The sequence below is a fragment of the Panulirus ornatus genome, chromosome 20 (genome assembly GCF_036320965.1).
Source record: "Panulirus ornatus isolate Po-2019 chromosome 20, ASM3632096v1, whole genome shotgun sequence".
Taxonomy (NCBI): domain Eukaryota; kingdom Metazoa; phylum Arthropoda; class Malacostraca; order Decapoda; family Palinuridae; genus Panulirus; species Panulirus ornatus.
In genome coordinates, this window is record NC_092243.1 from 53893858 (window position 1) to 53920681 (window position 26824).

At 41.3% G+C, this 26824-nt stretch overlaps 1 protein-coding gene across 2 annotated transcripts in view; it reads right to left on the minus strand.

Moving 5' to 3' along the window:
• Positions 1-26824, minus strand: part of LOC139756007 (zwei Ig domain protein zig-8-like) — a 127299-nt gene that overhangs the window by 13442 nt on the left and 87033 nt on the right. For both annotated transcript variants that reach the window (XM_071674939.1, XM_071674938.1), the window contains exons 3-6: positions 7701-7882; positions 2979-3189; positions 2212-2339; positions 770-938 (exon numbers count right to left, since the gene is read on the minus strand). In XM_071674939.1, the coding sequence (XP_071531040.1) occupies positions 770-938; positions 2212-2339; positions 2979-3189; positions 7701-7882 (690 nt within the window). The remainder of the gene's footprint in view (positions 1-769; positions 939-2211; positions 2340-2978; positions 3190-7700; positions 7883-26824) is intronic.

Below are 26824 nucleotides of genomic sequence, written 5' to 3' on the forward strand. Positions count from 1 at the left end.
GTACATCTACTATGCATTGGCACATATGGTCCCTCTACTGCTATGAAATATGAAATAGTACATCTACTATGCATTGGCACATATGGTCCCTCTACTGCTTTGAAAGTTTTATTGAAGCTTTCCCAAACCACGTTTGTAACGTTTTCCCTGCCCATATCTTCCCAGATTTACCTATCAAGAGCAATGCCAGGATCATTAACATTATTTACGAGATCCTCATTTGTAATTAGAATTGAATCTAATACAATCTCGTCGAGATTAGGTTCCTCAACTAATTGGATTAGGGCCCTATCAAGCAGATCCGAGTAGATTCAGCGCTCAGACTTAATGGAGAGGGATTTCTCCCCCATTAGACAACGGTTACCACGATGGGATCTTGTTCATCACAAATTTCTATCAACTGATCATAAAATCTTCGTCTACCTCTGTTGTCTGTGCTGGGAAGCATATAAACCAGTCATTACCGGTATTTTCTTAGAAAGCTTATCTTTTCATTCATAAGAATGATATTCTTAACAGCTACAACAACTGTACGGGATTAAGATAAGCGTTAACAAAGACTAAGACTTCACAGCCAACTTTATTTTCTCTGTCCAATTCGAACAAGGTGTACCCCGGAACGGCTGCGTATTCAGCGAGGAAATCTCTTATTAATATCTACCCAAGATATCGTACGAGGATCATAGTGAGTAAGACATGGTTGGTTCCCACTGTGTGCAGACGAGAGATGTCACCCTGTTGCCAGACGGCAGAATGACGATTTCCTTACTGTTGATGACGTGGACGGTGATGGTGTGAGCGGGAGCAGTGGCGGGCGAACAGGTGTACTGGCCCGAGTCGTGTGCAGCTGCTTGGTGGATCAGCAGGCGTGACACTGTGTCCCGTCCAGGCTCCGTCGTCACCGTCACACCCTCCTGCCCGGAGTCGTAGCTCAGCAGCTGAGGAAGGAGAGGCACGTATGGTCAGCAGGTGTGGGAGGAGAGGCACGTATGGTCAGCAGGTGTGGGAGGAGAGTTATCTGCGGTCAGCTGGTGTGGGAGGAGAGGCACGTGCGGTCAACAGGTGTGGGAGGACAGGCATGTGCGATCAGCAGGTGTGGGAGGACAGGCATGTGCGGTCAGTAGGTGTGGGAGGAGAGGCAAGTATGGTCAGCAGGTGGGGGAGGAGAGGCATGTATGGTCAGCAGGAGGGGGAGGAATGGCACGTGTGGTCGGCAGGTGTGGGAGGAGAGGCACGTGCGGTCAGCAGGTGTGGAAGGACAGGCATGTGCGGTCAGTACGTGTGGAAGGACAGGCATGTGCGGTCAGTAGGTGTGGGAGGAGAGGCATGTATGGTCAGTAGGTGTGGGAGGAGAAGCACATACGGTCAGCAGGTGTGTGTGTGTGTAAAGCACAGGGATCAGTAATAAGATTCTACGTGCAATTTTCCACAGGCAACTGAATATCCAAATCAAGGTCATCTCATTAATGCTTTATGTATATATCAGTATCCTAGCCTAAGGCAGGTAGCCTATTACTGACCTCCCCACCCCATCCCACCCCACCCTCCGAGGATGAGCAGTTGGGTTGACTGTGGACTGACTGCCGCAATCAGGATTCGAACCTAATGCGCTCGACCCTGGGCCGCCCGTGAATGCGCCACGGTCAGAAATGCTAACCTCTACACCATGGGAGGCTTTGCTCGATCAGTAAAAACTGAGGAGAATATACTTGAATCCTCGTTAAAAAAAAAAAAAAGGCATAATTTCAGTGAGAACTCGGATTGAAACTGCTCTATTGGTGCCTGAACGGTCAAAAAAAAGCCCAGATCAACAGTCACACGTCAAGTAATGTACACTTCTCTGATAAGAAACGTCTTGTAGAGCATGTCCACTAGCTGTAGCGAAACGAGAGAGAACAGATTATTGACATGCAAAGCAAAAGACGGCCAAAAACAGAAAAGCGACGATACCCTATCATCACCTACTCGATCAAACCTCCTCAAACTACTGATGGCCCTCAAACAACCTCCATCCAGCAAACCCACCCTCTTCTGTACGTTCCCATCTATATCCCATGCCTCACACCCATACAATATTCACAAAAAAAAAGGTGTGGATATTCTTAATAAATCATAATATTCACAGAACACGCGAGGAGGAAGTTCAAGGTGTGCTTGGGACATTATTATCGTGCCAGAAGATATTGGGAGGGGATTCTTAGGTATACTTACCACGTCGTCATGGTACCAGAATATATAAGGTGGAGGCTCTGGGCTGTGCTGGACCATGCACGTAAGGTTGATAGCAGAGCCAGCATTGATGTACAGGTCAGGACCACCGAACACCATCGTCTGCGGCTCTGGGTATTAATGAAGAAAAAATCTTTAGTGATAGCTTGGCTCCATATATTGTCCTTATATGTTGCATGGTTGAATTCCCTCTTGCTGACTATACATGAGATAGAGACTGGTTCCCTAGAGTCTATGAATATATGGTAGCTGGCTATCAGAATATACAGGTCCATTTCAACACATATGGCTATCGTGACATGTCTAGCCAGCACACAAAATCAGTCCATCGTAGTACACTTGGTCACTGCATCACACCTGGCTACCACAACACATTTCATGTTAACACACCTAGCTATCACAAAACGCCTGGCCTTTACAACACACTTGGCCACTGCAATACACCTGGCCACTGCAACACGCCTGGCCACCACAACTCACTTGACTATCACACCAGGACACATGCCCTTCCCAACACACCAGGACACCTGGTCATCCCAACGCACCCAGCTACTACAACAACTTAACCATCACAACACACCCAACCACTACAACACACCCAGCCACCACAACTTGACCACAACACACTTGGCCACCACAGCACACTTGGCATCCCAAAATACCTGGACACCACAACACACCGGGCCACCATAACTTACCCACCTCAACAACTGAACCACAACAGCACACCTGACCACCATAACACTTACCCACAACAGTAAGCCAGACTGTATGGGTCATGGGAGGAGTTGTGGACACCTGGCACTCGTACGGCCCAGCGTCTCGGTGCTGAACATAAAATATCTTCAACAGCCAGTCCTGTGAACCAGCCTGGTGAACGGCCTTGAACCTCTCGTCGCTGGTGTAGGTGAATCGACCCACCGTCAGCAGGTGGAGGTCGCGGGCCCTCATCCACGACACCTGGAGGAGGCAGAATGTTAGATGCAGGTGTGAGGATGCATTACGGTACATCCACACAGGATCAGGATGCATAAGAAGCAGGACATTCAAGATGAAGCTCGTTGACGATCATATTTGTGATCATATGGAAGTTCCAAGACAATCTGTGGAGGATTAAAAGCGATATGACATGATTCATAAAACTCGTATGGATAACAATCAGGACTTTTCGATGTTTCTCATTTTCTTTCACGTGCATGCCAAGCTGCTTGAAACTAAATGATACAGTGGGGAGTTTTTCTCTACCCATCTTTCATCAACTAATCAGTGGATCACCCTATAAGTCTGGCCCACAGAGCGATCCTACACCTTCGATGTCTGCAACCCACAGACTTGATCTATTTGTTCTGCTTCTCATGGAAGGATCACTCGTGTTTTCACATTGACGACATCAGAAACTTACTTATGATCTATCTAACATGCACAGATCACTGGAATTAGATGTCACTTATATGAATCAGGACTACATACTTGAGCAAGGCCGAAGCTGAGCCTGAATTATGGAGAAAATCCATAGATTAGTGTATCATTATAGTCGTCAGAAAATCATTGCAGATATTATTGAAATGAACAGACATTTCATGGTAGAAGTATTAGAATTTCACCACAACAGTTGTAATTACGTTATAAGTATGAATGACTGAACTACTTGAACCCGAGGAAAACCGACACAGAACCAGAATTCAGTCTTATTTTTACTTTAGAAACGTCCCAGTCGAGGGAAATCTCTGGAGAAAGAAAGGGAGAGGAAAAGAAAGTACTTCGATAGAAAGGATAAGAAAGAGGGAATGAGGAAGAAAATTCCACTGCTTAGCTGGTCGTAATGGCCAGTCATCGAACAGCCGATCTCCAAACAGGAACACATGCAGAAAAATTACGAGAACTATGGCCAATATAGCACCTGTAAAACAAAGAAAAGAAAACGGTAATATCGTGGTGAAGATGGAGATGGTTGAAGAGAGGTGATGCAAGAACAATTAATGACAAGGATTTCTATTTCTTTCACTCTGGTTAACAAAGTGGTGTAGGAGCATTGCTCCATTTCATGGCAGATAAAACCCTGTAGGTGTGAGGTCACCTGCCCACAACATATAATAAATACGACACCTAAGCAACTCTTTCAGCACTTGAGAAGCAGACTTTGTGATGTTAATTGTGTGGAGTTCCCACGAGAGAGTAGAGAATATGGTTACGCCTACAGTGTTTATGTTATTACAGGCTTAAAGTGTGGTCTTGATATTAAACAGAGGGAAACAAATTGTTATTAGATACAGGGGAAATGTTGGTTTTAACACTATCAAATTGAACGAGGTTACTGCTTCCCTGTTCCGAGATTTTGCACAGGGCCGCTTTGAGAGGGGAAATATTTTCCAAACGGTATAGCGAATGAATGTTAGAAGGAGGGGTTGGGATGAGTTGAGAATGTGAAAAGACTAAATGGCAGCATGAGAGTAAGTAGGAAAGAGACGGTAAGCGATGGGACAGAAACCTGACGAACACATGAGAACAGAGAAGAGCAGAAAAACTAAAGGAAAGGAGTTTAGAAAGAAAAGGTCATGTACTGTCGTATGCTTTAGGGATGTTAACGTTTACGATAAACCTTTCCCAAAACGTGGTTCACATCTGAGACTAGATTACCAATAGAGGAGAACTGCGAAATCTGTAATGTTGATTTAGAGATAAAGGCCTTTCAATGTTTCTGAAAATTTAAAGTGAGAGTTTCAAAGACAATGGAGAGAGCAGAAGTGAGAGCAATGGGCTGTACGTAGGCGTGCTTATAGGCGAACAAGGATAGGAAGCGCACCGATTAAGGATTCGTGAAGCTTTATCATCTTGGCTATTCGCCATGGCCATCTGGGGATGGAAGGGTGTGTGGATGACCCTGCACGGAGAGATAGGATATGGCACAGGTTCAGTGGGAGGAGATGGAGGCAGAGGATCAGAGGACAAATCAACCAAATTTGATTTGACGGAAATTATGGTACCAAAAGAGCATGTTTACTAGTTGGAGGCAGCTGTATAGATTGATCTGGTCAGATTAGAGGAGGAAAAGTTAAACCATGGAAGTGTTTGAAAATGTGTTTGTTAAGGAACGAAAAGATTTAGCTGCAGAATAAGTCAGGAGAGTACACTGATTTTGGGGTGTGCTTGACTTTACGAAGATCAGCTTTTCAGTGATTCCGAGAAGAAATGAGAAAGTAGTGGGGGTATAGGGGAAGAGAGACGTTTCATGCCCCTCACTATGCTCTGCCCTGATGCGACAGGCATCAGAGGAAGAGCAAGCAAAGATTAAGTAGAAGATAGGATGCAGGACTCCATCATCCCAGTCAAGGTAAACTCGTCTGTGCATCAGTACAACATGAAGCACCGCGGCCACCGTAGCTATACCTTTCCCTGAGAAAGTCAGCAGAAAAGAATAGCCAAGCAGGCATGCAGGGATGACTGCTGAGCTCTCTCTAGGTGTCGACGGTGGCGTTTCGAGAGGTGATAGAGGGTTATGGGCGTAACCTATTTGGACAGAGGGAAATAAGATTGCGGTCGGAGGACACCCCTCAAAGAGGCAGGAAGAGTGCAGTCATAGTGAGAGTTTAGATGATGTAAAAAGGTCGAGTGTGTATTTGAGGTGGTCGTGACTGCAGGAAACCCGTTGTGGGTATTTGATTACATTTGTTCCAGATCGTTGGTAAGGATGGAGAGAGAAATAGCCTCGGCTTCACCGGGATTTTCTTCAGCAGACTAACTAATTCCTTATTTTTTTCCATTAGAAAAGCAGGCTTCGGTATACCACACACACACACACACACACACACACACACACACACACACGTAAACTTGGGAGTTAGCATCGTTCCTAACTTGTCGACAGAGGCCCACATTGGGAAAGTAGTCCAGGAGACAAACTGTAACCTGGCAAATATCTTAAGCAGTTTTCAAGTATAGGAATATGGGAATATTCAGCAAGCTATTTCACATCCTACATTAGGTTGAAAAAAGGAGTATCCTTCTCAGGTTTGGTCATCGCAAATAAGAAAAACACAGAGAGAATAGAGAAGGTTCAAAGGGGGACAACAAAGACAACACTAGAATTAAGAGAGTTGAGTTACCGAGAAAGTCTAAAAGACCTAATTTGCCCACTGTGGAAGAGAGAAGAGTGAGGGTGATCTGATCCCAACCTTTGAATTTTTAAGCCAGATTGATAACGTAGACAGACAACAACTCTTCGAAAGATATCGAAAGATTTAGGAGGGAACAACCAGATGACATTACAGAAATTTACGTAAGATACTTAAGAAAGATAGATGTAAAGAAGTATTTCTACAGTGTAAGTCGTGTATGAATGGGATAAACTGAAGAAAGATGTTAAATGCCGACAGCATGCAGGGGTTCTAAGATAGTATGATTGTAGAGAATGTTGAAGAGAAGGGGCCGTAAGAATGGAAAATTCCCTCCCCATAGTACATACAGGTATTCATATATAGTTGATTACACACACACACACACACACACAAACACTGCAATAATCTCGAATTCAGTTGACTGTGTGTTGCGTGGCTCCCTGCACCAGTAATCACGGATCTATTGGAATGATGATGGCCTAATTCCCTGTTGCAATAATCCAGGATACAATTAATCATCCATGGTTGGCTCTGTGTGGCAGTGAGTCCGCTATCTAATAGAACGGTTGATGACCTGGCTCGGAGTTGTAATAATTCCATGCATAATTGCCAGTCTATGGTGCGTCTCCCTGTGGTAGAAACCCAGCGTCTTTATAAATGACACACCCGGAGACTGGACCATGATGATCTGTGGCAAACTGGAAGCTGAATAAGGATGAGTTAATGATATGGTCACAAGTTCTAGGGGGAGTACAAGTCTCAAAATACAACCCTTACTGTGTTTTTGTTACTAGTGAAGCTAGAATCACCACTGTCTACCAGTCATGACCCCCCAAAATCCCCACTATTGACCAGTCATGACCCCCCAAAATCCCCACTATTGACCAATCATGGCCCCCTAAAATCCCCACTGTCTACCAGTTATGACCCAAAAAAATCCACTCTGTCTACCAGTCATCACCCAAAAAATCCCCACTATATCAGTCATGACCCAGTACAATGACCCCCTGTCAACCAGTCATGACCCAGCTAATGACCCTCTGTCAACCAGTCATGACCCAACACAATGGCCCCCTGTTCAACCAGTCATGACCAAACACAATGACCCCCTGTTAAACCAGTCATGACCCAACACAATGACCCCCTGCTCAACCAGTCATGACCCTACACAATGACCCCCTGTTCAACCAGTCATGACCCTACACAATGACCCCCTGTTCAACAAGTCATGACCCAACACAATGACCCCCCTGTTCAACCAGTCATGACCCAACACAATGACCCCCTGTTCAACCAGTCATGACCCAACACAATGACCCCCTGTTCAACCAGTCATGACCCAACACAATGACCCACCGCTTTCCCGACGATGTACAGGATGCGACAGTTGAGGACAGCCGTGGACCTGACTTGCGCGGTGACGTTGCCCGAGTGGTGGACGTCGATGTAGGGACCACTGAGGGGCACATACCCCCACGATCCCTCTGCCGCTGCCTCATCCAAGGCCTGTAGGATCTCTGCCTCGGTGCCTCCGTCAACTGTAAGGGAGGTAGAGAAGGGGATAAGGACGAGTCGAGTAGAATCCTCTATTATGACACATATGGGAGAAGGGAGAGAGAGAGAGAGAGAGAGAGAGAGAGAGAGAGAGAGAGAGAGAGAGAGAGAGAGAGAGAGAAGCATTGGGTAAATAAATAATTAGGCATCTGTAAGATGTCGTTTCCCTAATACTTTTACGCGCATTTCTACATTCGTGTCATTCTTTCTCTCTTCCACTTGTCCATTTGTCACGCGGTGGCGCTGGTGGTACACAGGCTGACGACTCGATACTGCATTACTCCCCTTCCTTCAGAGCCACTTCAGTTAGGCGGTCGTGAATAGCTAAGTCTAATGCCTCTATAACCCAATGTCTTTCATATTTCTCATCCTCAAATCGCTTAAAATTTTCTTTCGTCTCATTTGATGACTATATAATGCCACTATTCATAAGAAACACATTTGGTCTCTTATCAAAATCTAATCCATCTTGAAAACCTCATATTACATTCCCCGATCATGTGCGCTCCATCCTTGCAGGTACCGCCCAAACGCCTCTCATTTCTCTTTCATTGGCAACTTCTTCATCCCACCACTCGCTACCCTTTCTAACCTGTCCATCTCCCATTTTTCGCATGCCATATGAGTCTCTCGCACATGCCAATACTACTTACCTAAATTCTTATACTCAATGTTTCCTGGTATTTATCAAGAAGTCTCTTTTCTAAGCTGACTTTCACGACCATCCTATTATTGATAATGTTTCCTCTTTTCCGAAAACCTTCACAAATCTTCGACTTCGCCTCCACAAGATAGTGTAAGACATCCAACCAGCTGCCCCTCTGAGCACATATACATCTAAAAGTCTCTCTCTTTCACACGCCTATCAGTCAGAATGTAATCCAGTAATGGCCGCTGACGATCTCTCCTATATTTACTTGTGTATGTCCCTCTTTGAAATTAGGTATTCCCAATCAACTGTCCTATTTCAGCACAACTCCACAAGCTCTTCACCATTTCCATTCATAATGCTGAATACCCCGTGCACCCCCATAATATTCTTAATTACCACATTACTTACCTTCCCGTTTAAATCACCCATCACTTATACTTGGTTTCTTGCATCAAAACTACTGACACAGACACACACACACACACACACACACACACACACACAGCTGCTCCCAAAACACTTTCCTTTCTTCTCATGGCCAGGTGCATAAGCACCAATAATCACCTATATTTCGCCAACCACTTACATTTCTACCCATTTCAGTCTAGAATTTACCAACTTGCAGTCTTTCACATAATGTGCTTTTGTCTTACAAGGCGCTTGAAACAGCTTCACATTTTATTTTCCCACGAATTTTCTCCAGCGATGGACTCGATTGCACCGAAATCTTTTGAGTGTATTCATTCTCTCTCCTGGTTCCCCTCTTAGCCATGATATTTCCTTACTGTTAGCTAGCCCTGTTAACGGTGTTTAAACACCAGCAAATTATATCTTGATTTTCTTATTTTGTTGAATGGCTGTCTTGTGAAAGGTGATTGGAGGAGATCGCTGAGTTTACAGAGACTAAGCTATTCCGTGTTTCTCATGCAATTTGGTCGTTACCCGCTAGGGGGCCGCGAGAGGTTTCCAGGGAAGTCGACTTGTTGTCTACGCTGAGCTAAAAACAATAACTTTTGTTATAGAATAAGATGAGAGCACGAAACGAATAAACATGTCTGTTTACAGCTCTCGGATAACAGGGGAAGATCGCAATTATCAAAGACCCAGACTTGAGGATCGTCGGATAAATCCGCTTAAGCAACACTGCCGTAAATAATGACAGTTTTACGCGTCCGGTTTTATTCAAGTGTTTTCGGAATTCAACATCGATACTCCACTTGTAATGTCAACTTTTTTTTTCTCTCGTATCCACTTGCTGCCAAAACTTTGGACAACTGCACACACCAAAAAAAACTAAGCACATTGTTTTGCTACGGTATTATATCCAGTGTTTCTCACAGAGTCATAAATAACATCACTGAATTGCTTCTAATGCGTATCAAAATCACGACATTTGTTTCTAAGGCATATCACATTTACAGAAACATTTCTAAAGCATATCATATTCATAGCCATTTCAATGAAGATCTTGATCTGCCATCAATATAGATAGATGAATAACATGACTGCGTCTATGCAGCTCATATTGGAGTAGTATGTGGCTCACATAGGACGTATACGCTAATGGCATCTCACTGAGAAGAATGAAATCGTAATTACACCATTAATCAATTGTATCATCTTAGCAGTGAAAGAAAATTGCGAAAAGAGAAGAATACCCCTGCGGTCTCTGCAGCTCGGCAATAAAAAGAACGCTAAAGACTTTGCGTTTGGAAGGATCGCACTGATATCCTACTTGCCATGCAAGTGATGATCATTTGAACTCTAATGGGTATTTGCCGGTGTGGATAAAAATCCCCAAGAAACGTAATGAGAGAGAGAGAGGTTTCTTAAGTGAAAAGAAACATTTTATACGTTTTATTTACAATTACCCGGGACCAGTTTCTATGAGAGAGACTTGGTGTTACCCAGTATCTTTCTAAAGGTTCATGGAGCCCAAGGATGCACTATTTCCAGTAGCAGGGAAATGTAAGCTTCTTTGGAGTGAAAGGTTCATTCACGAAACTGTACTTTCTGTGATACAGCTTCGCTAAAGGTGACTTTTCATTCGCGGTGTAACCCCGAGCAGGCCGAATCCCCTTACACACACACACACACACACACACACACACACACACACACACATTTATATATCTTGATCACGCGCAAAATTGTGATCCTTTCCAATATATATATATATATATATATATATATATATATATATATATATATATATATATGTATATATATATATATATGATATAATATAATATATATATATATATATATAATATAATATATATATATATATATATATATAGATATATATATATATATATATATATATATATATATATATATATATATATATATATATATATATATATTAATATATATATATTAATATATATATATTAATATATATATATTAATATATATATATTAATATATATATATATATATATATATATATATATATATATATATATATATATATATATATATATATATATATATATATATATATGTGCGTGTGTTTGTGTGTGTAAGAGGTATATTTTCATGTTAAATAACAGCACGAATACATTCTACATTGATGGAAAATACCGATATAATTCATTTCCATATTAAGCAACAATAACAAATACTAAATATGCATTGGGAGTGGTTCTGTTTTGGGTTACCGGTTGTATATTTGAAATAGGAACAATTATATCAATTACTATACACACAAACAAACGAATGAATGAACAGACATGTATTCACGAACGTATCTACATACCGACCCTTTAGGATCATTGCATGCAATTTTTGACTGCTAAACATTTCTATCAGGGCTATTATACCTCTTCCAGGATTATCATGCGCCCTATAGGATTATCACATGACCCTGAGAATCACTGAGCTCACCGTATAATCACTATACCAATCTTTAGAATCCCTGCAGAATCGACATAAACCCTCTTCAGACTAAGATTACTATACCCGCTTTAGTGTTATGATACACCTCGTCGCTTTATCATTCGGTCTCTAGAAATGATGATATACGCAATCCATCATGACGATATGTTATATGACTACGTCATGGGCCACCTCACTTCAGTCTTTATCTATCCCTAAGGCCTAGCTTTGACTTCCTTTGATTTCTTTCATTATCTTCTTTAGAACGATCCTTCGATTTCTTTACCTGTCTTCTTCAAAACTACTCTTACTCCACGTGTTAGAGAGACGTATTGTCTATATTGACTCGTCTCTTCATCTCCCGGTTCTATCTCTACGTCTCCTAATACTCCTCTCGTCTCTCTTCCAGCCCTATTGCTCTTGCTCCTCCCGAACCTGCCCTGCTGTTGCCTCTTTTTCTGAAACAATTCTCTTCCTACTTAATGACCCAGATGGTCAACCAGGACAGTTTGAATACTTGATGAAGGGGAGGAAGAGGGTCATTCAGGGGAAGGGTCGGGAAAGGAGAAAGGGGTGGAATAGACAAAGTTCTTTTTTTCACTTCTAAGGCATGTGAGCTGTCCACGCCAGGTGGAGACATTTCAAACTGCTTCATCCAAGATATCTGAAGTCATCTTACCTTTTTAAAGGATTCGTAAAACCGTTTCTTTTCAGATTATTTTCTCCACCCATGTCTGAAGTCATAAAACGCGACCTCCTGAAGTATCCGATCTCTGCCGTGGCTGTGGTTACTTTAGGGTTTATCTCGCTGGGGGGTTCTTAAATGATGACCTATTTAAAGCTATCCTGCCGAAGTGTCTTTCAAAAGTCTTCATAAAGTTACTCTTATGCTTAACGAAACGTTCGATGAGATGGTCAGGTCTCGTGAAGATTTTCAAACTTTACTTCTTTAAGTATTCAAACTGTGTTCATTGACTTAACATTACTCGCTTGAGTATTCTAATATCATTTACCAGGCAATTAATCCCTTATTTTTCGAATGATCAAAACTTGCTTTAAGTGTGTAAGTGACACGTGATTTGAATAACAAACTGGAATAGTTAAACATTGCTCTAAGGATTGTCCAAACGTTGTTTATTGAAATAATTAAAGTCTTGTTGCAAAATTTCCATACACAATCTGCTGTGAGTACCTGATTAGTTGCTAGGTTATATAATGTAATAAGGTGCTTGAAGTCCGTAGATTCCACTAAGCAAAGGCAGTCGAAAGTCAGAATATGATGAATAATGTAATTCATGCATCATATCTCACTGATCGACTAGGCCAAGCACCAGACATCAGAGATAATTGGTCCACCACATTCATAGACCACCAGACACAAGAGAGAAAAAAGAAAAAGTTCAGTAATTGTCTTGCCGAGATGATGCGTATTTTAGAATCGCCTAACGCACTGTCAGATCACTATACGCACCCTGCTATACCTTCAGGGAAATTGAATATAAACTATATCGAACTTCTGAGGGTGAATTGTTTGGTCGAGGTAATGCGCTGTAAGTTTTACATCCAACAATTTCAAACTTTCTAACTTTTATAATTCTTGTAAATACGAATCTTACACAGCGATCACGTTTTGGCCCAGTGCCTCCCAGTTCCGCTGTCTTCGCCTAAAGTCTCCTGTTCCCTTCCTCCCTGACGTTCATTCCTCTACCTTCCCTTCCCAGAGGATCAGCTCCCCATCCGCGCTCGCAACCCCCTAGCCTCGTTTCGTCACTTCCTCTAGCGAATTCGTACTCGTCGACGTCCTCCTCTTGTAAGTGATGGCCTCGGCACACCCTGAATCTGTTTCTTATTTGTTGCCACACCGCTTTACTCCGGGGGTAATGGACCAGTCAAACGGTGGCAAGTATTTCCTCGTCCAACGAAGACGAAGGCCAGGGGAGACGGAGCGAGGCTGAGGCTGTTATGGCAAGCATATCAGGTTCGGTGTTCGAGTAATATCCGCAACAGTGAGAGCCTCAGACGCCTTGGTTCTGTCTGACAACAGATGGAATTGTGGTTCATTTGGACAATCTCTACCCAGCACATTGTATTCACCTGTAGGCAGACAATAGAAGATGGAACGGAGAGGTGGGCCAAGTAAGGATATTCCCTCTAAGGCTCACTCCTCTGTTCTTAACGCTACCTCGCTAACGCGGGGTAAGACGAATATGTATGGGGAAAAGGAAAAAAAAAAAAAAAAAAAAAAAATATATATATATATATATATATATATATATATATATATATATATATATATATATATATAAGTTAAGAGTAAATGTGAATAAGAGCAAGGTTATTAGGTACAGTAGGGTTGAGGGTCAAGTCAATTGGGAGGTGAGTTTGAATGGAGAAAAACTGGAGGAAGTGAAGTGTTTTAGATATCTGGGAGTGGATCTGGCAGCGGATGGAACCATGGAAGCGGAAGTGGATCATAGGGTGGGGGAGGGGGCGAAAATTCTGGGAGCCTTGAAGAATGTGTGGAAGTCGAGAACATTATCTCGGAAAGCAAAAATGGGTATGTTTGAAGGAATAGTGGTTCCAACAATGCTGTATGGTTGCGAGGCGTGGGCTATGGATAGAGTTGTGCGCAGGAGAATGGATGTGCTGGAAATGAGATGTTTGAGGACAATGTGTGGTGTGAGGTGGTTTGATCGAGTAAGTAACGTAAGGGTAAGAGAGATGTGTGGAAATAAAAAGAGCGTGGTTGAGAGAGCAGAAGAGGGTGTTTTGAAATGGTTTGGGCACATGGAGAGAATGAGTGAGGAAAGATTGACCAAGAGGATATATGTGTCGGAGGTGGAGGGAACGAGGAGAAGAGGGAGACCAAATTGGAGGTGGAAAGATGGAGTGAAAAAGATTTTGTGTGATCGGGGCCTGAACATGCAGGAGGGTGAAAGGAGGGCAAGGAATAGAGTGAATTGGAGCGATGTGGTATACCGGGGTTGACGTGCTGTCAGTGGATTGAATCTGGGCATGTGAAGCGTCTGGGGTAAACCATGGAAAGCTGTGTAGGTATGTATATTTGCGTGTGTGGACGTATGTATATACATGTGTATGGGGGTGGGTTGGGCCATTTCTTTCGTCTGTTTCCTTGCGCTACCTCGCAAACGCGGGAGACAGCGACAAAGCAAAAAAAAAAAAAAAAAAAATATATATATATATATATATATATATATATATATATATATATATATATATATATATATATATATATCGACAATCGCGTGTTTATCAAATGGCGTCCTAGCTACGTCTCTAAGTTTTGCATCAGCTTACTTATATTTTGTTTCTTGTATCTCCCCTGATGATGTAATTGTTACACGAAAGTGCACTTGGAAACTTATCGTGTTTCATTTTCCTCTTGGACTCATAGGAATATTATATATATATATATATATATATATACACATAATTTTTTTTTTCCAGAAACTCCTTCCCTGAAATGGTTCTGGAGTTATGCCAAGACCCCTTTTCCAGAAGGTAATTCAGCTCTTAAGTTTGCACTACTTCCAGTGGCAAGGAAATGGTGGACTCTTTTGGATTCGGAAGTTCTGTCACCAGACTATACTCCGGATGACACAGCCTCACCAATGGTGATATTTCAGTCGCTGTGCAATTTCAGGCAGGTGGGGTCTGATCACACATACACACACATATATATATATATATATATATATATATATATATATATATATATTCACTGTTTCCCGCATGAGCGAGGTAGCCTTAGATTTCCTCTGTTTCATCCCTTTTGGAAAGTATTACCAGAGGGGAAAGTACCTTGCCCCGCTCCCGCCCCTCTTAATCGCCTTCTACGTTACGCAGGAGATACGGTGGGTAGTATTTTTTTATCCCTGATCCCAAGGGTTATATATATATACTTACCTACTCTTACCGTATAGGTTGGGAATTTTACACTCATTGGGCCCCATCTCTCGAACAATTTTTTTTATTATACAACTTCCTAGATTTACGTACGCTGTCTGCATCCTTACAGTCATTCTGCTTCATTTATCCATGACTCTTATACTGTAGAAATACTTCTTTACATCATTTGTAACAAGTTTCTTCCTAAATTTCAAGTGAGTGTGTGTGTGTGTGTGTGTGTGTGTGTGTGTGTGTGTGTGTGTGTGTGTGTGTTATCGGACTCCACTTGCAAGTTACACTGCAAGAGTGAGGTGACCTCCTCCTCCTCCACCCAGGCTGTATCATCATCGTTAGGTGGAGGAAAAAGGGTTGTATCGCTAAGAGCCTCCACTCCTCAGAGGCTATCGTTTCCCTGTTTCAGAGTCGAGTTGAACTTCGAAGCTGCAGGAACCCCGTACAGAGAGTCTTGTGTGACTTTTGGCTCATGCCGGAGTGAGTTCCATCACACACTTGTTCTCACTCATAAAAGATATCATAAGAAGGGAGCAGACATGATGCCTCGTCGAGTTAATCTTTTCACATTTTTTAGAATTATCTAAAAAGAATAGAAGTAGAACGGAATAACATATAAACAAAGCATGAGTACCATTTTATGTATTCGGTGCGTTGCGAGCGTTTCAGAGCCCCATTTAATATACAGATATCCAATTCTACCATTTCCCAAAACGCATTAAATATCCTGAGTAAGCTGTACAGATGGTTTGTACATGGCCGTCCTTACAGTTCTTACAGCTACTGTGAGACACGCAAGGAAAAAGATTTCTCAATTCATTTGAGTAAAGTTCTGTCGTTGTCGGGTGACATGTTCACCAGCTACTGAGTAGCAGTGGGAAATAGGGTGGACTAGCTACGTTCTAGGGAAAGTAGTGAATACAGGAAGAGATACAGCGATAGATACAGTAATTACAGTAAGTACATAATAGGAAGTGTTCTCGATCGGCAATAACCAGTATGACTTGACTCATCCGATCCAGATACAAGAGAGATAAGTTACTTTTTTATTACCGAAATACTTTCTACCTTCTGTGAGCGCGTTAATGAATGTAGTATACTCGGATAACAAGATGGTTGTGAATCCAATCCCATGAGTCGAACACAAAGGAAACCAAACACTGATTACTGAATCTAGTACAGTGATAAGCATATATATATATATATATATATATATATATATATATATATATATATATATATTACATATATTCATTTCTTTTTTTTTTTTTTTTTGCTTTGTCGCTATCTCCCGCGTTTGCGAGGTAGCGCAAGGAAACAGACGAAAGAAATGGCCCAACCCACCCCCATACACATGTATATACATACGACCACACACGCAAATATACAATACTTACACAGCTTTCCATGGTTTACCACAGACGCTTCACATGCCCTGATTCAATCTACTGACAGCACGTCAACCCCGGTATACCACATCGATCCAATTCACTCTATTCCTTGCCCTCGTTTCACCCTCCTGCATGTTCAGGCCTCGATCACACAAAATCTTTTTCACTCCATCTTTCCACCTCCAATTTGGTCTCCCACTTCTCGTTCCCTCCACCTCCGACACATATATCCTCTTGGTCAATCTTTCCTCACTCATTCTCTCCATGTGCCCAAACCATTTCAAAACACCCTCTTCTGCTCTCTCAACCACGCTCTTTTTATTTCCACACATCTCTCTTACCCTTACGTTACTTACTCGATCAAACCACCTCACACCACACATTGTCCTCAAACATCTCATTTCCAGCACATCCATCCTCCTGCGCACAACTCTATCCATAGCCCACGCCTCGCAACCATATATATCATATATATATATATATATATATATATATATATATATATATATATATATATATATTACAAACGCAATACATCCTTTGATAAATCGAGTTTTCCTCGAATAATGATGAAAGGACTTGAGAAAAAATATAAAAGTATGAGCTTATTAAGAAAGGCAATTTTATCTCCTGAAACTGAATTGAATTTCATAAAACAGAATTAATGCAGATAGAATATGCAGATGAACCCTTTCAGCTCGACTCTAGGAATTTATACCATCTAAACGACTGATAAATTGTCGATGACATTATAAAGTTAAAAGGATGTCAGAAAACGGATGGCTAAATGAGAAACGAAAGCAAGGGGAAACGAAATGAAACGGAGTTAAGACAGACAATAACAATGGCATTGGAACAGGGAAAGGGTTTAGTTGTACACACAAAAAAAAGACTGATAATGCAGATTTGGGAAAGGAGAGGGACAAAGACGGGGAGACAAGTAAGAAGAGCATGAACAGAAGGAGAAGAAACAAGATTAGAACGAGTCTGAATGAAGATAAAAGAGGAAAAGAAAGTGAACAAGGGACAAGACATAAGGAGAAACAGGACAGAAAATTAGATGACTGTAAATAGGACTTGCTAAATCTGCATGACAGGAAGAAGAAGGATACGTGTATTCCATATGTAATCTCCAGAAAAGCACCTTCTCATGATGTAATTAATGAATTGTAAGGAGTGAAGGAGGAAGGTAAAAAAAAAAATGTACACAAACTGCTCAAGAGTCTAGGTTGACCGTGTGACTGCGTGTCCTTACACGAATGTCTTCACCAATATATTTTACTGTACTGAGAGTATGTTTTCTCACCTTACAGTTGCCAACATCCTTCATGAGGATAGATGTCACCTTAACATTCATCACTATACAGCCGAGTATCGCTATGCGTCGCTAAAAAGGTCGCAGATAGCACAACTCAGGCCAACTGGGGTGAATTACTTCACATGCTCGAGTAAAAAAAAGATTGTAACAAGTTGCTGGTTTGAGCTGGATCGTGTCGTTATTGGTTCTGAACCCAATCCTTAGATTAATTAGAGATAATATGGATTTTCTTGTGTTCTTTAGTCTGCAATCAGGTTGGACTGGATTTAATCTGGTCGTATCCCTCGTTCTATGCCTGTTTCAGTTCCTCTTTTTCTTTCTGATCGGCTCAGTAGAGGTCTAATCATCTGTCGTGAACTGACTGAGGTCCTCGCTAGGGACTAGTTTCACATTTCCCTAGATATCTGCCTTAAATCGTCAGTAGTAATTAGAAGGGTATCATGTACGGATCCATCGTCGAAAGCCAGCGATCCAAAAGGATCGTGATCACTCATTAGTGTAAGCACTACAGAATCGAGATATAAACAGCGAATAGCTAGGCTGACAATTCTAATCTCGTTGCACTTACGAATAAAAGAGATTCTCTTGACGGCAAGATGCGAAAGATATTAAATGCTTCTAATACATTTTGCTCAGAATAGCTATTCCTCTTGATACTATACTTTTAATAAAAGCATACTAAAACCAAAGCATAAAGGGTTATAATGGTTAATCAAGCAGTTCTCTTTAACTTCTCTATCTTTGCTATGTGGGCCTAATCAGACCCACAAACCTATAATAGTTCTAGCCGACTCCATTACGTATAAATTCTCCAAGTGGCTTGAATCCATCAATCCCCGGTACAATTGTTTACTCCCTCGTCGTGAAAAGTGAAGATCGCGTAAGGATCTTTAATCCTAGCAACTATATTATTGATTCTGATTTCAAGCCCCTCATTTTGATTAATCATTATTCTTGACTTGATCTTTTGAGATATCAATCATTATTCTTGAATGAAGATATTTTGAGATATTAATGATTATTCTTGAGTGGATATATTTTGAGATATTCCTGAGCATAATGGTCCTCGCCCTTTGACAATAACAAAATTAACCAAACTCTTAGCGTTGCAAAATTATATTCCATGCTATATCATGGACAGATTATCGGAATGTCAATGGGCAATCTTGTTTCATCTATATTGAGGAACATTATCTATGGAATTCTCTGATACCTGAATACTTACCAATATCTTTCCTGTTAATGCATAAATGGTTCAGTTATGATGCTAAAGGCTTGTGTACATGTCTTAACAGCGAAACATAATCATCTAATATTTCTTTTCCCAAAATGAGATATCTAGTACCATCGATTAGATTCAGCCTTCAGATGAATAATCGTTGCCTTTTCTTAGAGCGTGATACTTAAATCAAGATAACACATTGGATTTTCAGTTATTCATACAATTACAGTAGAATCGACCCCGGTATACCACATTCTTCTAATCCTCTCTATCCCTTGCACGCCTTTCATCTTCTTGCATATTCAGGCCCTGATCACTCAAAATATTTTTCATCTCCAATTTGGTCTCCCTGCTTTCCTTGTTCCCTCCAACTCTGACACGTACATCTTCTTTTTCAGCCTTTCCTCATTCATTCTCTCCTTATGTCCAAACCAGTTTAGCACAAGATGCTTAGTTCCCCCAACCACTTTATATATCATTACACATCTCTTATCCTTCCATTACTTTACCGATCAAACCACTTCAGATCATATATTGTTCTTAAGGATTTCATTTCCAGCATATCCACCTTCCATACAGCTTTCTCTTTAGCCCACGCCTCTCATCCTCAACGCTCCCAAAACGTATGCTCCCTCAACCACCTTTTGACTCTCTTCCCCTTCCATGGCTCTATTCTCTGTCATGTCCACTCCCTGATATCTAAAACGCTTCACTCTCCCCAAGTTTTCTCTAATCAAACTCGCACCCGAACTAAACAGTTCCTCAACTCTGGTAAATCTAATAACCTTGCTTTTATTCACATTTACTCCTTTCAGTCACTCTTCCATACTCAGTCGTCAACTTCTGCGGTTTCTCACTCGAACCAGTCATCAGTGCTAAATCATCAGCAAACAACACTTCCCGGGCTATCTCATTCCTCACAGACTACGTACGCGCCCTCTTTCCAAGACTCTTCCATTAATCTCCCTAACCATTCCATCCACGGAGAGATTAAACAACCATGGTGACATCGTACACCAGTGCTACAGATCGACCCTCATCTGAAACAATTCATTCTCCTCTCTTCCTACTCTCACACATGCCCTACACCTTGATAAAAACTTCTCACTGATTCTGGCAGGTTTCCTCTCACACCGTATATCTTGAGCGCGTGATCAAGTATATTCCTATGAGTCCACGGGGAAATGAAACACGAAAGGTTCCCAAGTGCACTTTCGTGTAATAATCACACCAGGAGAGATACAAGAAGGAAATATAACAGTCAACTGATGTATAACATTGGATAGCTTTATATATATATATATATATATATATATATATATATATATATATATATATATATATATATATATATATATATATATATATATATCTTTCTTTCTTTCAAACTATTCGCCATTTCCCGCATTAGCGAGGTAGCGTTAAGAACAGAGGACTGGGCCTTTGAGGGAATACCCTCACCTGGCCCAATTCTCTGTTCCTTCTTTTGGAAAATTAAAAAAAAAACGAGAGGGGAGGATTTCCAGCCCCCCGCTCCCTCCCCTTTTAGTCGCCTTCTACAACACGCAGGGAATACGTGGGAAGTATTCTTTCTCCCCTATCCCCAGGGATAATATATATATATATATATATATATATATATATATATATATATATATATATATATATATATATATATATATACACACACACGTGAATATGTACCAGTGATGGTCAGTACGCACGGAGTTCAACTCTCCACTAGTAATCATTAATGCCTCAGGGAATACTGTGTGTCTGCAACTCGCTTCAGGGGAACTAATTCACGTCTGTATGAACCTGGGACTCGAGCAGATGTACCAGGTAGCGACGTTTTCATTTTTTTTTTTTTTTTTTATACTTTGTCGCTGTCTCCCGCGTTTGCGAGGTAGCGCAAGGAAACAGACGAAAGAAATGGCCCAACCCACCCCCATACACATGTATATACATACGTCCACACACGCAAATATACATACCTACACAGCTTTCCATGGTTTACCCCAGACGCTTCACATGCCTTGATTCAATCCACTGACAGCACGTCAACCCCGGTATACCACATCGCTCCAATTCACTCTATTCCTTGCCCTCCTTTCACCCTCCTGCATGTTCAGGCCCCGATCACACAAAATCTTTTTCACTCCATCTTTCCACCTCCAATTTGGTCTCCCTCTTCTCCTCGTTCCCTCCACCTCCGACACATATATCCTCTTGGTCAATCTTTCCTCACTCATTCTCTCCATGTGCCCAAACCACTTCAAAACACCCTCTTCCGCTCTCTCAACCACGCTCTTTTTATTTCCACACATCTCTCTTACCCTTACGTTACTCACTCGATCAAACCACCTCACACCACACATTGTCCTGAAACATCTCATTTCCAGCATATCCATCCTCCTGCGCACAACTCTATCCATAGCCCACGCCTCGCAACGTTTTCATATTTTACCATGTTCTAACTTACCGTCTCGCAATTCCCCCACCGCCACCTGTCTTGTCTACCGTCATTTTTACGAAAAGACACTCTGTAATAATGTTAATATCTCTCCCTCCTTGTTTCTGTTATTATCAAAGCTACAATTATTTACGATTATTAACAGCAATGACTCGCTTCCTACTGTAAAAGCAGTAAATTATAGTGCGTATAATTTTTAGATAATTGTCTCTTTTTTTTTTTTCCTAAGGAATAATCGGCTTCATAATTCTCATTATTCATTCGTTTTTGTGTCCTTCCTTGTTGCACAGGTTATCAGTCAAGTCTTTGATATAGTTTATAGCTATCATATTGATCATTGCCATCATCATCATCATTATCTTTCTTTCCTTCCTTCCTTCCTTCCTTCCGTGTCTCATTAAGTTAATTTATTTTATTAATTTATTTATCACTGTCTACAGGTCTTGTCCCATGATAAGCGGTAAAAATTTCATGATCATTATCATCCTTGTCTCTCGCAAGTTTATTCTTCATACATCTTGACAAGGTTTGTGGAGGTTAGCTGACGGTGGCGCATTCACGTACAGCCCGGGTTGAGTGCATGGGTTCGAATCCTAGTTATGTCGTGTGGTCCACAGTTAGCCTAGCTCTTCATCCTCCCCTAAGGGTTGGTCGGTAAAATGGGTACCTGGCATAGGCCAGGGTATTTACGTATATACATAGCATTAGTGAGATGTTCTTGATAAGGGTATTTCCCGTGCCGTTGAAGCTAAAATAAAGATAATACTTTGTAGACAGATAGATAGATCAGTATAACAGTTCTCCTTGGAAAGTATACACTAACAAATAGTCCAAAGTAATGGTCTAAAGTGACAGCGTGATGTGGCCCCACGATGACTTAAGCCTGGGTCCTGAGAGAATGCGAATGAAGTTCATAAATCTGATATGACGATAATACCAGCTAGAAATTATATATATATATATATATCATACATATTCATCATTTCCCGCATCAGCGAGGTAGCGTAATAACAGAGGACTGAGCGTTAGAAGAAATATCCTCGCTTGGGCCCCCTTCTCTGTTCCCTCTTTTGGAAAATTTAAAACGGAATGGGAGGATTTCCAGTTCCCTGCTCCCTCCCCTTTTAGTCGCCTTCTACGACACGCAGGGAATACGCGGGAAGTATTCTTTCTTCCCTATCCCCAGTGATATATATATATATATATATATATATATATATATATATATATATATATATATATATATATATATATATAAATATATATATATATATATATATATATATATATATATATATATATATATATATATATATATATATATATATATATATATAATACATATTGATCACTACACTTAGTACGTTCCTAGGTATGATCATTTCATTTCATCTCGTTTACTCAAATAAGTTTCCTGATGGAGATGGAGAATTTGGGAACAGGATCGATTGTACGATGTGTAGACGTCTTGACCACGTCCAACGAGACGAGTCCCTTCCTCGTGACACACAGAGGAGTACGAGGGGTCATGGAATGTTTAGTTCTTGGAGTCCCTCTTCAGTAATTCCAGTTCGGGGGTTCTGGTGAGATTGTGGGAACTGGAGGGAAGGTTTGGTGATGTACAGGTTTTCAGCGGCTGGTCACCAAGACCTTCTTGCGCCAATATTTCATGATTTAGTGAACAGAAAAAACACTATCTTAAGTCGAGGTCCCATCGTATCTCATTTTTCTTACATACAGAGACTTATTGCGAAGTTCATTTTGAGTTAGATTTATAGCAACTTATTTACATAGATATAATGGCGGAGAAACACAGAGAGTCATAGAGCATAGACAATTTACAACAAGGCTTATGGGCACAGTGTAATGAAAGATTCATCCAATGACAGGGGAAACAGATTTCCTCTAAAGAGAGTAAGTCTAAAATCCAGACTGTACCGTGATGCATATGGATTTAGCGAGGAATGCTGCTTGTGCATGTGTTCATTTGCATGCCTGTGACTTCATGAATGCACAAGTCTTGGAGTATTCGCTCACGTAAAATCTAATCCGTTCTAATGCTGCACACATGACAACTGTGCATCTCTTTATGTGCACATGTAAACTACGTTGGTGAATACCTGGTGAATTCTTCGGGGGTGGTCTTCACCCAAAGCCCAAGCTAGGCTAGGTTTGGTCGTTGGTCAACCAAGCTGTTGGAAGCCACAGCCCGCAGGCCCATACAGCCCCCACAGCCTAGCTGATGTGAAGCCAGCGAACATATCCAGCAGGGAATTACGGTAGCAAGCAAATCCATCAAACAAACAAACCAGCGGTGGTCCTCTGTTGCAAGTGGCAGTACTCAGCCTCAAATAATTGTTACCGACATAGCATGGACTCTGGGCATGGACTCTGGAGATAATCCATATCTCCATAATTTTTGATAATGTCAAACTGCATTCAGTAACAAGTTTAATCGGATTATTCTTGGGAGACATGGCAGAATAAGATGAGACATATATCTATTCAGTCAATTTTGACGTTCAATGATTAATGCCGTTGGTTTTAAATTGAGAGAGATAAGCGAAGTTGCATCAATGGGTATATTTCGAAATGAGAAAATTAATATATTTTCCATATGTACACCTCTGAGGTAGTTGATTACTTGGGTTATTAAAGCCATCGACATTAATTCATAAGCACCACTCGAAAAATCTTGAACATTTTCAAGCGTTCAAAATAGGTCTAAGACCGTAAACACTCACCCTGTGTATATGGCCCTTGACACTTGTTGGTTGGTTTGCTGAGTTCTATGCTGATCGATCGCGAAGACCATTAAAGACCATTAAGGCCATTTTTAGTAAAATCATGGCCACCAGCCAAAAGATCTTGAACATCCTCTTTAGGTATTCAAACTAACTATAACCATATACGTTTTTACTGCATATGTATGGCTCTTGATTTACTGTGGTCATATGAGTTTTAGGCCTCTCCAAACCCAGGATCAGTATAGCTATACGCTATAACTTCGTTCAGCACAGCTAAAGCTATCCCGGCTATACCTCAGGTATTCAAGATAATTCTACTACTGCACATATTCTCACATCATATATGACCCGTGGTGTACATTTGCTGTTGATTTGTGCTCTAGTTCTGTCGACTGGTGGGGTCATTAAAGATGTCGGCTTCGGGTTACAACCACAACTCTAAAAATATTGACCACTTCTTAAACGCGCACAAAACCATTCTAAGTTCATGTTCACTTCCGCAGTGTATATATTGCTCTGGACACATTGATGATTTACTTGTTGATTTGGGCTCGACGCTTATCGACTGCCAGGGGGTCATTAAACGCCTATTCATGAGTCAAGACTGCTGCTTCCCACAGTTTCTGTCTGGAGACTTCACAGTCGAGGACTGGTCTATATGATAACTGAATTTTCCCTTGATCTGCTAAGGTGTGAATTCTCTTCCTCTCTTCGTTTGTCCCTCTGTCTAGAAATAACTTTAAGGCCTGAAGAGTCCGGTCTACAACCATCTGTGGAGCCACGGTTAGTTATTCAAATTGATTTCATTTTCATTCCTTTGGTCTTTGCTCGCGGCATCTTATGCTCGTGTCATGTTGGTCACTGCAACAAACTAAAAAGTGGTGCTACATAATAATGGTGGATGTTCTAGCGGGTTTTCGGTAAGTTTTGAGCCTGTACAGTCTCTGTGGGCCATGCCATCGCTACATCCTTGATTTTCTGTTTACGCTCAGGTCTCGCTAGAATTGCTTTGATAAGAAGGAAATTCCCCAAAAGCCTTTTTTTTTTTTTTTTTTTTAAGTGACTTTCGTAGGTTGGAAAAGCAAGGTGGATGCGGTTCATAACATGGAACGCAGTGGAAACCTTTGATTCCTTACGTATATTTTTTCCATTTTTTCCTTTTGCTGGATAGTTTCAGCAAACATTCCACAAACATGCATGTCACGTTTCTGAATTGTTTGTATCCAAGCACTGGACAGGCAAGTTTATTGAGGTTCCCCATCCGTTCTACGTTTTCTATGGTTTCTTCAATTAGTGTGGGGTTTTCTAGCGAGAAAGGGAGCGGGGGTAGGGTTAAAAACTTGTTGCAGGGGAAGTAGGTCATCTTCAGTCTAGCTGCTTCGTGTTCATGTAGATGCATTTGCGAATAAGATAACTTTTGCCCTTCTGTGGCTCTCGTCAGTCTACAGAAAACAAAGCACAGTTACAGGACGAGCAGAAAAGCACTGATATCCAAACGAAAGGATTGTTAATCACTTGTAACAAGCGTCAAAAACCATACATATAACGAGTACAGTCTTCAGATTATCATGAAAAACCTGAAGGGGGATAAAGATTTTTACATTTCAACTTATAACCTAACGCTTGATTATCATTTAATGACGGTGGCTCGTCATGATGATGACAGCCGCGTAAGGATATCTTTCGGTCAAGCTGCGTAAGCGTTTTGACAGCGAAAAGAAAGACGAGTGAGAGTTGGAAGTTGGTGATCAAATGCTGGCGTCCCTGCGATCATTTGTAGTCATTACCAGCAGGGCAGAAGGAAGTCGAGGGACGAAAGATGACCCTCGTCAGACACCACCAGAAGATCAGCGGGTCGCGACGTGACCAGAGTTAGAGGCACCCAGGTGACGACGTCCACGATGACGAAATGGTAGAAAGAAAAAGAAAGTCCATCAACAGAAAAACACCAAAATCGCGTTTCTTTTATTACTTCTGAGAAGCAGGGTATTGGAAGCTACCATAAACAACTGCTTGGCAACAGATGACGGCAGTGGGTGTAGTTGAGATACTTTGCGATACAAAACAGAACAGATTGCCATATAATAACGAGTTATCAGCAAACAGACGACTGAATAATAACGCCATCCCTCAGCAGACAACGTGATGAAAATTTACGAATGCATTTCAGCCAGTTCGTCATCAAGAAAAGATTTGTTTTCTTCAGGCAAAATTTTGAAAGCTGACTTGAGATGATGGAACTCAGATGCTGACGAAGGTGTTGCAACTCGGAGAATTCGTAGGTGCTGCACTAGCGTAGCCTGCGGAGGCCAGTAATGGAGG